Below are 13,079 nucleotides of genomic sequence, written 5' to 3'. Positions count from 1 at the left end.
TGAATGAATATTTTTGTCTGCATGTATATCTGTGCACTACATGTGTAGCTGGTGACAGAGGCCAGAAGAGAGCATCAGATCCCTGAATTGGAGTTACTGACAGTTGCAAGCTGCCATATGTGTGCCAGGAACTTAATCCATATTTTCTGCAAGAGCATCTGGTGCTTTTACTGCTGAGCCACGTCACCAGTGCCACTGGGGGTGGGAGGAAGAACAATAAATAAATAAATAAATAAATAAATAAATAAAAACATATATCCCCAAGGTTTTAATTTCCCACTCTGCTTTTCCATTAAGGATCTTTTGCTTTTCCTCTTACCTAAGACTGCCCCATTCCTGAGGAATGCTGGTTTTTATCAAATAGCCAGAAACCTGCCTATAGTCCAGGTTGAACTCATTTCTCAATATCTGTACTGCCTTCTGGAGTTTGGAGAATTGGACTTTCCTTTGAACCTGACACTGGAACCTCCTTGTTGTTGGAGCACCTCACTGTTCACTAATGTGAAGGCCAGCTGCTCCCTGGCCTGCAGCCCCTGGAATAGACCTAACAGAGCATCTCTCCTAGTACTCTGGGTTACTCAATATGCAATGAATGAAATACAGCAGGCTGTGCCCAGCAATTGCCCTGCTACCAGTGAACTGGCTGGGGTTGTTTTTCTGTGCCAGATGTGGTGGTCTGAATGGCAGTGACCCCCATAAGGTTCTACATTTGAAGATAGTACCAAGAGTGGGGCATTGCTGTGACACAGCTGACCATGTTTCGTTTGTTGTTGTTTTTTTGTTTGTTTTGTTGAGGAATGTGAAAGACTTTAGGACTTTGGACTAAAAAAGTAGTTGAAAGGTATATGTGGGCTTAATGGGTCGTTCTAGTAGGATCTTGGAAGACAGCCGTGCTAGAAAGTGTTACCTGTGCAAGTTCAGGTCAAGAGGTTTCAGAGGGTAACAATATTAGCAACTGGGCTAGAAGCCATTCTTGTGGCATTGTGACAAAGAATGTAGCTGCTTTCTGCCCTTGTCCTATTCATCTGTTTGAGGCTGAATTGAAGTTTTGAATAATTTCATTGCCAGAGGAGATTTCAAGACAACCAAATACTGAGTTGTCGCTTGGTTCTTAGCAATCACTCTTAGGTCAATCTACAAGCAAAAGGAGAAAGCAGGGAGGAAAAACAAAATGTACAGTACAGCTTGAGGAGAAGAAAAAGGTGCCAGGGAATGTAACGTTGGAGTCATGACTTGTGCATAAAGAGATAAGGAAAAAACATGAGATAAAGGGAGGGGTGTCCTCAGGGTGAAAGTCCACTCAGCTAATCTTGCAATTTATGAAACGAAGAGGCCTAAGCGATTACTTGCTCTTAAAAGAGCAAAACCAAAGTTTATGTAAGTGTAATCAAGGGTAGGGCCATGCTCCATACCACACAGGCAGCAGAACTTGGCAATTTGGGCAGTGTTCTAGCTTTAGAGTCATGAAGGATACAGGAGGAAAGGGGTTGTGAAATTTTCTTCTGAGGTTAAGGAAAGCTACTGAGACAGGCATGGAAGCCCAGAGAGGCCTTTTCAGGAAACCGTGAAAGTGAAGTCTGAATTGTGTGAGAGACACTCAAGCTGTTGGAAGTGACAGGGCTGTGGAATGCCTGCGAAGGAGAACAGCAGACAGGAGTGGAACCAGCCCAGGAGAGAGAAGTGTGTTGTTGGTATCCAAGGTGGAAAGGTGGAGCCTTCTAAGCCCTTTAATATGAGAGAAGGCAGGACATGGAGTTTGCCCTGCTAGGTTTGGTCCTGCTTTTGTCCAGTATTTCATTACCATTCCCTTATTCCTCCCTTTTGGAATGGTAATGTATACCTGTGACATTGTATATTAGAAGAAAACAATTTGCTTTTTGATTTTACCAGGGATTACAATTGAGAGATTGGCCGGAGTCTCAGAAGGGACTCTGGACTTCGAAACTATGCTGAGTCCAAAAGGCTATGGGAACTTTTCAAGTTGGGCTCGGCACATTTTGCGTTATGACATGGTTACAAGCTAGCAGAGACTAAGAAGTGGAATTTGGTGGCTTGAATGAGAATGGCCTCCAAACGCTCCTGTATTTGAATGCTTGGTCCCCGGTGGTGGACCTACTTCAGGAGGATTAGGAGGTGTGGCTGTCTTAGGGTTTCTATTCCTGCACAAACATCATGACCAAAAAGCAAGTTGAGGAGAAAAGTGTTTATTCATAACTTTGAATGAACTTACACTTCCTCATTGCTGCTGATCACCAAAGGAAGTCAGGACTGAAAGTCAAACAGGTCAGGAAAGCAGAAGCAGGATGTAGAGGCCATGGAGGCATGTTACTTACTGGCTTGTTCCCCTTGGCTTGCTCAGCTTGCTTTCTTATAGAACCCAGGACTACCAACTGAGGGATGGTACCACCCACAATGAACCCTCCCACCTTAATGCGGAGGCATTTCCTCAAATGAGGCTCTTTTCTCTGTGATAACTGCAGCTTGTGTCAAGTTGGCACACAAAAACAGCCAGTACAATGGCCTTGTTGGAGGAGGTGTGTGTGTCACTAGGAGTGAGCTTTGAGATTTCAGATGCTCAAGCCAAGGTCAATGTCTCACATTCTTCCCACCATCTTCCCAATGGGGGTATAGAACTCTCAGCTACCTCTCCTGCACCATATCTACCTGTGTGCCATTATGTTTCCCACATGGTGATAATGGACTAAACCTCTGGGCTATACGTACACTCTAATTAAATGCTTTTCTAATTGCCATGGCTATGGTGTCTCCTCGTGGCACTGGAACGCTAAGACACCACTCTATTCCCAGTTAGTTCTCTGTCTCGTGTCTGTGGATCAGATGTGAGCTGTCAGCTACTGCTCCAGCACCATGCCAGCCTGCCTGCCGCCATGCTCCCCACCATGATAGTCGTGGACTCACTCTCTGAAACTGTAAGCTCCAATAAGCTCTTTATTCTACAAATTGCCTCAGTCAAGATAAGAGATTATGGGTAGATGAGGAGTAACTTCCAGAACTGGGAATCCTGAGCTCTTGAGTGTCCAAAGCCTAGGGAATGGTCCATGCATACAAGCTTACTGCTTGGAGCTCTCCAGAAGTCTCACGGTTTTAGTTCTCAAGATGGAAGCTTATTGCTCTGTGAGTTAACCACCAATGTCCTGCATGTGGCAGCTATTTAATCTTTGCCTTTCAACAGCAGTGGGTGGTGGCAGCAGACAGCAGGTGGTACCTTCTAGAGTTATAGCTTGTCCAGATCTCTGATGCTGTGACCCTCAGCCCTTCAGCAACAAATGTTAGAATTCTCAGGTCTATGGTGCCAGCATCCCAGCCTTTTGCAACATCTAGTCTTATAGCTCTCAGGATTAAAGTGTCTAAGGCCCTTAGCCCTTAAGGCCTCTGGACAGTGATAAAGTAAAAGCTAGTGTGAGATTAAGAAAGGCAGACGTCATGTTGGTAATTATGAGTATGATCTAATGAGTCGAAATCATTGATTTTAGTTAAACTAATTACCAATTACTCTGTTCATTCTAGTCCTTTTTGTATTCACTCATAGGCTAGTCCGAGGGATAGAATTATGACTAAAATGAAGGCTGTAGATATTATTGTTATGGTGCTGGTTGTTTAAATTGCTCACAGTAGGGGTAATAATAGAGCTATCTCTAAGTCAAACAATAAAAATGTAATGGCTACTAAGAAGAATTTTATTGAAAATGGTAATCGTGCAGAACTTGTTGGATCAAAGCCACGTTCATATGGGTTTGCTTTTCCTGAGTACATGTTTATGTGGGGTAATCAAAATGCTACTAAAATTAAGATTAGCGATAGTAAGGCGTTTGTTAAGATAATAATAAATAAGTTTATTATTCTCTTCTGAAGCTTTATCAGAGTCTACTAATTGGAAGTCAGTTATATTTATTATACTAAGAGAGCAGGCTCCGCATCAGCAGATAGAAACATATAGGAAAAGTCAGACATCTACAAAGTGTCAGTGTCATGCTGCTGCTTCAAATCCAAAATGATGTTTGGATGTAAAGTGAAATTTTAGTTGTCTTAGAAGACACACAATTAGGAATGTAGATCTGATAATTACATGGAGACCATGTAATCCTGTTGCTATAAAGAATGTAGATCTGTAGATACCATCTGAGATGGAGAATGAGGCTTTGAAGTATTCTGAGGCTTGTAGAACAGTAGAGGCCTAATATAATAGCGATGAATAGGGCTTGATTTATGTTATTTCATTTTCCTTCTATTAAGCTATGGTGAGCTCATGTAACTGAAACACCCGATGCTTGAAGAACTGATATATTGAGGAGTGGGACTTCAGGTGGGTTTAGTGGTGCAATTCCTGTTGGTGGTCAGCAACCCCCGAGATCATGTGTTGGTACTAGACTAGAGTGACAGAATGCTCAGGAGAAGCCGTCGAAGAAGAATACTTCAGAAACAATAAAGATTATTCCATATTGAAGCAGTGAAAGAGGTAAAGACAAACAGGAAAGAAATGATCACATTCAAGAGAGAAAGGACAACGTGGTTGGGATATGGGCTGTTAAGCATGATAGTCAAATTGGGTGGACGCAGTTAACTAGGGTCCAACCAGCAGGTTCAGAGCCTTGGACTTCAGTCACACACAAGTGAATTATCCACTAGTTACTACAAATTCATTCTGGGTTCTTGACTATATTTGAATATTCACCTTCAATATTGAAAACCTAACATATATTCCCTTGGATAAAAGTGCATGTTGGGAATCACCAATCAAAGAGAATGCATGGGCTGGACCTAGGTCCCCTGCACATATGTAGCAGATGTGCAGCTTGGTCTTCACAAGAGTCTCCCAACAATTCTTACCTGCCTGTGGATCCTGTCCCCCTGTGCTGCCTTATCTGGCCTCACTGGGAGAGGGTGTGCCTCGTCCTGCAGTGACTTGATGTGGCAGGGTAAGTTGGTATCCAGGGGGAACCTCTCCCTTCTCAGAGCAGGGGATGGAGGGTGGGCTGTGTGAGAGGGGACTGGGAGGAGAGAGAGGGAGGGCTGTGATGAAGATGTAAAGTGAGTATAAATGAGAAAACTGATCATTTGTGTGGCATACTAGCTCATACATCATTTGCTTCTTACCCTGCGCATCACTTATCTCATGAACTATCAGACTATAATAACCAATGCATGTGTGGTGGTTTGATTCGGAATGACCCCCATAGATTCCTGTGTTTGAATGCCTGCCCCATAAGGCGTGGCACTGTTAGGAGAGGTGGCCTTCTGGGAGTGGGTGTGGCCTTGTTGGAGGAAGTGGATCACTGTGGAGGAGGGCTTTGAGACGCTGTACATGCTCATCTATTCCCAGTGTTGCAGTCTCTCCTTGCTGCCTGTAGTTCAAGATGTGGAACTCTCAGCTCCATCCCCAGCACCCTGTCAGTGTGGATGCTGCCACGCTTTCTGCCATGACAACAGATTAAACCTCTGAAACTGCAAGCCACCCCCAATTAAATGCTTTCCTTTGTAAGAATTGCCTTGGTCATGGTCTCTTCACAGCAATAAAACCCTAACACACAATGTAAGGAAAAAAAATACTTTGAAATTATGCAAATGCTAGAATTAAAAACTTCTTAAAGAGTCTGGTGAATGTAGACTGGGATTAGATGCTACACCATCTAATATACCTGGAATTGTAACAAAGGAATGTGATGTGTAACACCAGAGGCATTTGTAAACTTACACATCACCCAGGTTTCAGATTCCCTTTGTATGGCCAGTCCATTTGTCACAATTTTCTGGTATTCTCCAGGAGATCAGAACATTCAATGTCAGAGTAGCAAGATTTTTTCTTAGGACTGTTGCTATTACTCTAAAGAGGAAACTGTCACACTGAGGTGAGGGCCTGGGCATCAACAACTACTCAGCCTGGAGCCAAAGCAATGCAATTGAAATTCACACAATCTAGATTTATGGATGTCAGTCACCTAATTAAAAAAAAAAAAAAACCTTCACTGTGCTACTGAGTTGTATTTAAAACGTTCCCATTTAGAGCTGGCCCCAATGGGGTAAGAATGGGTGAGTTGGCCCTGCCCCTCACCAGCTGCATCAGTAGGGAGAGCAGGCTCCACACCTCACCTGGGCAGCCAGGTAGAGCTGGCCCTGGTGGTGCAAGGTTGGGAGAGCCAGCTCCCAGGATTGTAAGAGTGGGAGAGCTGCCCCTGCCCCTAGTCGGGGCAGTGCTGGACAGCTGGACCTATTGCTGACGGTGCTCAAGAGCTGACAGGCTGAACAACTCAGCTACTAAGCAAGCCCAGATCCCAGCCCAACTCTGCTATCTATGACAGCAGGAGTGTTCTAAGGGGCTCAGTCCTACAAATCCAAAGCCGCAGGGTCTCCAGGACACAGGGCAACAACAAAATATCTGAGAGGAGTCCCAGTGAGAATCCAGTATTGATAGTGTAGCAGAAGCCAGAGGCCTTGAGCCAGACCAATGAATGATTCACTGCAATGCCAAGTAAAGGTGGGCAGAAGGGTAACTGTGTGACACAGTGACACACTGCAGCTTCCACGGTGACATGGAACTTTTGTTCTTTAATTTTTAATTTGAGTATGGGGGGAGGAGGTTGCAAGGGCAGAGGACAGATATGGAGGGATCTGGAGATGAGTGGGATTGGGGTATATGATGTAAAATTCACAAATAATAAAAAGTGAATTAAAAATCCCATTTAAAAATGGTCACATTCCTTAATTAAAACAATGTTAAATAAAATTTTGCAAGGGGGCAAAAAAGAGTGCTCAGTGTGTTACACACTTATGCTCCCAGCTCTGAGGACAAAGAGAGACAAAAGCTGAAGGCCAGTCTACAAAGGGAGACCTGTGTTACACATCCGCACAATCAGGACATCCTAAAGCAGAAGTCAGTCATGTGGCTCAACTGTGTCACACACACGCACAACATACGCACAATCAGGACATCGTAAAGCAGAAGTCGGCTGTGTGGCTTAAGCTTCTTTTTGTAGGTTACTATAAGGATTGCTCAATAACTGTTATATAAAACTGAAACAAAATCTCAGAGGGCAAAGGTTCTCTAAGAACTGTGTACAATCAGCGGAACCTTAGGCTCCCAGCTCCTCGTCTCTGGCCTCAATGACCAGCTGCTCCCTCTAGTAGAATGCTGTCTTAAGGTTTTGCTGCTGTGAGCAGACACCACGGCCAAGGCAACTCTTGTAAGGACAACATATATTTGGGACTGGCTTACAGGTTCAGTCCATTATCAACAAGGCAGGAACATGGCAGTATCCAGGCAGGCATGGTGCAGGAGGAACTGAGAGTTCTACATCTTCATCTGAAGGCTCCTAGTGGAAGACTGACTTCCAGGCAGCTAAGGTGAGGGTCTTAAAGTCCACGCCCACACTGACACACCTACTTCAACAAGACCACACCTCCTAATAGTGCCACTCCGTCACAATTGCCTTAATGAATGTGCCTGCTTCTGGGCCAGAGGCCAAAAGCACTAATTACAAGAATGTAATCTTCGAACTCTCCTTTAAAACGATCTCTGTAGATTCCCAGTTTTTCTAGGACAAAGTGGTTCCTGCACATGGCTGCTGCTGTTTTCAGTGTTCTATGAAGTCTTGGAGATTATAGAGGCAAAAATTCTGAGGGTCCTCCATACTGATTTCCATAGTGGCTACACTAGATTACATTCCCATCATCCAGATTGTGATGATTAATGTGAATTTGAAAGCATCTACAGCCAGGCAATGGTGGCGCACACCTTTAATCCCAGCACTTGGGAGGCAGAGGCAGGCGGATTTCTGAGTTCGAGGTTCGAGGCCAGCCTGGTCCACAGAGTGAGTTCCAGGACAGCCAGGGCTACACAGAGAAACCCTGTCTCGGAAAACAAAACAAAACAAAACAAAACAAAAATCTACAATCACCTAGGAGACCAGTCACCAGGCACATTTGTAAGGGATTATCTAATAGGTGAGATTCAGACCATTCCTGTGAGGGATTTTCTAGGTTAAGCTAGCCTCTGGTCCTGCCTGTGAAAGATTACCAAGATTAGGCTAGCCTCTACCCATTTCTAGCTTAAATTAGCCTCTGACCATGCCTGTAAAGGGTTATCTAGATTGGGCTAGCCTCTATTCCTACCTATGAGGAATTATTCAGTTAAGCTAGCCTCTGGCCATGCTTGTGATTATCTAGATTAGGTTAGCCTCTGGTCCAGTCTGTGAGAGATTATCTTGATTAAATTGAGATGGGAAGACTCACTACTCCCTGGTCTTGGAGCAAGCAAGCCCAGCATGACCAAGTATCCAGTGCCCTCTTCTTCCTGGCTGCCCGTGCAGCAGCTCCAGCTGCTTATAGGTCCTGCTACTCTTGAGTTCCCCTTCAAGATGGACTGCACCCTCAAATTGTTAGCCAGAATAAATCATTTATCACAGTAAGAGAGGCAATTAAGGGAAAAGGCACATAAGGGCTCTGCCCCTCCATTACCTGTATCCTCAGCAGTATTTATTCCACTCTCCATGACAGCAGCCATTCTCACTGGGATGAGATGGAAGTTTAATGTAGGTTTATTTTTTGTTTCCTGAAGAGCTAAAGATGTCGACAATTTGTACTTTAATAGCTGTCTATTCTATTTATTTGCCCATGCATTTCAGTGCATTGAAGATGTCTGAATTCACAAGCTCCAGAAAAGGTCATGAAACACCTTACTCGTGTTTGGCTCAGTAACTGGCAGGTGGCCTAGCTCTCAACAGTGAGATGCAAAGTCAGCTGAGAAAAGTTTCAGGTTTTATTTCTCTGATATGATCATGTCTGAAGACAGAGCCTCAAATGCTGCTGGGGTCACAGCCTGAAAGAAAGCAGACATGAATAGTGACAGGGGAACTCTCAGGACTTGGACCAGTGATGCTAACAGCCACATGTCCACCTGTGATGCTAACAGCAGATGTCCACCTGTGATGCTAACAGCCAGATGTCCACCTGTGATGCTAACGGCCAGATGTCCACCTGTGATGCTAACAGCCAGATGTCTACCTGTGATGCTAACAGCCAGATGTCCCCCCACTGCTACCCATTCTCCTCTGCACTCCCAAGCAAAACTCACCTTTCTGTCTGTTGAGCTTGCTTTTGGGTGAATCACAGCACACAATACCCTAATGCTGAATTTGGAACTGCAAAGTAGGGTTTTTAGAACAGATGCTAAAAGGTGGACCCATCTGAACAGGGGAGGCGGTACAGAAAGCTTCATGTTAGAGCCCTGTGTCAGCCTGTCAGGATCCAGAGTAGCAAAGTATACATTAGAAAACGATTTTTAAAAAAATCTAAAACCACTGAAATATATGTCTACAAAAGGCCAATGAAAAAGCCACGCATAGAGGCAGTTCTGAAATCCCAGCACTTACAGGATTTGCCTTTTTAAGTAATATTTCTACAAATTCCAGCAATCCCCTTCCTTTTACACTACTCGGGAGTATCTGGTATTACCTTGGTATCGTCCTCCTCCTGCACAGTGGTTTCCTCAGGGATTCCCTCCCCAACCCTGGCTTGTCCCCTCTCTCATGTCACTCACTTACAAACTCCAGTGCTATGGTTTTCAGTGTATAGGTGGTGGGTGAGGTACATAAATGGAAGGGCTTCGGTGGACTCATCTTACAGGGCTGTGAAGAGTAAGAAGAGCAGACGTTCACTGCAGCTCAGCCTCTAGCATGAAAGGGTCATCCCATGTAGTGCAGGCTGGCTTGGAACTTGTGCTTGTTTGGCTTCCACCGAAATGCTGGGATTACAGGGAGACGCGTGCCCCAGCCTCACTGGCCTGGCCAGCTGACATCACCACAGGCGCCCAGTCAGGGGCCCCTTTCCACTATTTCATGCGGTCTCTTGAAGATGCTGATGTCCACTTTTTCTCAAACTTCCTTGAGTGCAGTGACAAGCCCACAGTGGAGGCCATTCCTGAAATCTGCCATCACCCGCCTCTGTGGAACACTTCCGCCTTCCTTACTCTGAGTCCTCGTCCTCTACCTTGCTTTAGACTTGTGCTCTCCTCACTCCTCACTCCTGTCAGATGGGTTCACTGAAGCTCTCCGATTTGTCTACCTCACCTGCCTGCTGCCGACACACTGCAAACCCCAACCTGCATTCCTAGCTCAGGGCTCTTTAACAACGTAGAACCCTTCATACAAATGCCTTCTGGGTGATTCTTCTTGGATTCCTCTGTGAGCCCCACAATCCTACTCAGCACTGCTTTTACCTGTCTCCCATTTTCCCTTTATCAATGAAAACTGACGTCAGCTATCTGGAAAAACAGCCTGAGAACAGGGGTCATACCCAGATTCTATCTCAGTCCCCACATGCATCTAAGCACTAACAACTGGCTTTACTCTCTTAATACAAAAGAAGTTCTCAAAATCTACATCTCAGGGTCATTTGTGGGACTTGCTAATCACTGCCTGCTAGAACATGAGCTCAAATTTCTGACTCTGGAGATGCGGAGTGGCTTAAAAACTAGGTGATGCCAATGGTGGTCATCTGAGAACTATCTGTAATATGATAACTAGCCCACTATGTTTCCATGGGCTAGACCATCAGCTGTCAGACCCTGCTGACATTCTAACTCTAGCCTTTATCTTCTCTGACTTTCCAAACTATGACTGGAGTGACCCCTAAGATTTGATGCTGGAAGACCTTGGGCACTGCTTGGCCTGACTTGAGGCTAGCATGGTTAGTTCTTTGGGCGATGCCATGTGCTTTTACCCACCAGCTACTAGCATCGGGAATTGCTAACTAGTGAACATCTCCAACAGTGGGACGACGTACACGGCCATGCTCTGGTACATTTGCTGGTAGTTTCTGTAAGAAAGTGCCCTTCACACAGGAGCCACCCCGTCCCCCGGGTACAGTAAAGAAGGAACACTTTCCCATCCCCCTCAGTGACTCCCTATCCTCTTCTCACTGACTACTGACCATACCTTTCCTGCAAGTGTTTTCACTCTCCAGCTGTACCAGCAGGAAATTCAGAGCCAGCTATTGTCATGTTGTACATGTCTTCTGAATATGATGCCACTTTCCTGTTTATTCCATGAACACTAAGTAACAAAGACCCACTACAGCTTGCTCATGTGTCACTCCTCAGCATGAAAATCACACTAACAGAGACAGGAAGAAACAGCTTAGAATGACAGTACTGAAGCTAGACTTCATGGTGGCACGCCACTGGGCCATGCCTGTTTAATTGAAACCTTGTAATAAAAGTTTAAATACATAAAATGATTTTTTATCAAAAGAACTTCCACTTCCCTGACCTGATGCATGTGGAGTACAGGCAAGTGGGAACTGGCTATCTGTAAGGAACAGAGAAATGGCAGGTCCAACTCTGGTTGGTATCTTCCTCCTCAGAGATGCTGTGAGTCTCCTGAGGAGGAATGCAGCCAGAATGGCTGCTTCAGCACGTGGAATCACAGCCTCAGAAGACAAGGAAGAGCAGGGCTTCATGCCTGGGCAGCACTATGTCTTCCACAGTGCGTTCCATGGCGCGCACCTGCTCTGGGGAGGCAGTCAGGAATGCCAAAGGCCCAATCCGCTGTTCTGCACATGAGTGGCAGAGGTAGCCACCCTTGTTTTCCTTCCTGTTGCTCTGTAAGAATAGATAAGAAAAAGAGGTAAGGGGACAATCTAAGGATTAAGATTTTCCACCAAAAAGTGCTCGATTACAGTTGTGCCTGCCAACGTGCTGATGCACTGTGGCTGTGATGTCCGCACTCCTGTGCAAACCCACCAATGTTTCCTACACAGCACTGTCATCTAGACTCAACTCCAGCATGGTCCTGATGAGGAGACACGGTCATCCCGACAAGATACAGAACGAGGGATGGCGCGGCTGCTGAGTGCTGGAATACATGACTAGCAAGCTCAGTTTCTAGCACCAAATTTTAAGAAAGGGATATAAATAGCAAAGAAAGACTGAACCAGGCCCTCCAGGTAAATGGCTCCCCTCTGAAGTGCCCCCCCCCCCAAGTGTCTCATCATAGCTGCATCTTCCATGCTGTCAGTCTTTAGCACACCCAGGAAGTATCTGTCATTCAACCTGACTCCATCTTTGACAAAAAGGCAGGCCTCCCATCTGCCATGCTTCCATATAAAAAACTCTTAGGGAAACATTATACAAATTCCTCCATTGCCTTCCTCTCCAGAACCCAGACAGGTACAAAACTACCAAGCAATAAAATGGGTTTCAGTGAATTAAATCCTCTAGTGAACGTACATAAGTGATAGGCAGTTTCTTCATGGTAAGGATGGTGTCCACAGGGATGGTGTTATTGCACTGACCCACACAGCAGTGGACCACTCCTGTTTTCAGAACGTTACTTGTCAGCTCTGCTTGCAAAAAATACTCCTGTGAAGGAGAAAGACAGAAAGATGAACGACAATACTGATGTCTTCTACTTGAAACCTCCACCAGCCGAAGACCTTCCTCACCATCAGACAGCCAACAGAGAGCCACTGTCTTCTTTCCTCATTTTCTAATGCTCCCGACCCCAGTGCCATTGGCAAGAAACAACACTCAAGACAGTCTAATTGGCTTTTTGGTAACATTGCTAGGTTTTTATAAAACAGACTGATAAAACATGAAAAAGTAAATACCAGGACTATTTTTGGATTCACAGTCCCTATCCACAAATGCAACATTATTATTTTGAGATAGTCTCACTGTGCAGTCCAGGGTGGGGTTGAACTCTCAATCTCCCTGCCTCTCCCTTCCAAGGGCTAAAATTGTAGGCACACTTATGCTCGACCCAAAGATTTATCTACATAAATTAGAAACCAGGTGAGCTGAAACTCAGAACTATAAGAAACATCTGCCTCACTGAAGGAATAGTTCAGTTACAGCACTTTCCGACAACATCCAAGGCCTGGTCCAACCCCAGCACCAAAGTCCAAACCGACCCAGCCCACTCCTGTCCCTGCAGCTTGCAGCTTTTCTATCTGCACATTGTCTTCATAAAGAGGAAACACCACAGCACATGAGAGGGTTAGAGCCTGGCATATGGCGAGCAAGCACCCAAATAGAGCATTAACAATCTCAAGTGTAGGTGCCACCA

At 45.2% G+C, this 13,079-nt stretch overlaps 1 protein-coding gene across 2 annotated transcripts in view; it reads right to left on the bottom strand.

Moving 5' to 3' along the window:
- Nucleotides 1-11,171: 11,171 nt before the first annotated feature.
- The window catches only part of Fbh1 (F-box DNA helicase 1), a 33,416-nt gene continuing 31,508 nt past the window's right edge, over nucleotides 11,172-13,079 (bottom strand). For both annotated transcript variants that reach the window (XM_034509870.2, XM_034509871.2), the window contains exons 20-21: nucleotides 12,242-12,373; nucleotides 11,172-11,614 (exon numbers count right to left, since the gene is read on the bottom strand). In XM_034509870.2, coding sequence (XP_034365761.1) covers nucleotides 11,444-11,614; nucleotides 12,242-12,373 — 303 coding nt within the window. In that variant the 3' untranslated portion in view covers nucleotides 11,172-11,443. The remainder of the gene's footprint in view (nucleotides 11,615-12,241; nucleotides 12,374-13,079) is intronic.

The sequence above is a fragment of the Arvicanthis niloticus genome, chromosome 8, assembly GCF_011762505.2.
Source record: "Arvicanthis niloticus isolate mArvNil1 chromosome 8, mArvNil1.pat.X, whole genome shotgun sequence".
Lineage (NCBI taxonomy): Eukaryota > Metazoa > Chordata > Mammalia > Rodentia > Muridae > Arvicanthis > Arvicanthis niloticus.
The sequence above is the reverse complement of the archived record's forward strand: the minus strand, read 5'-3'. Positions and strand labels throughout refer to the sequence as shown.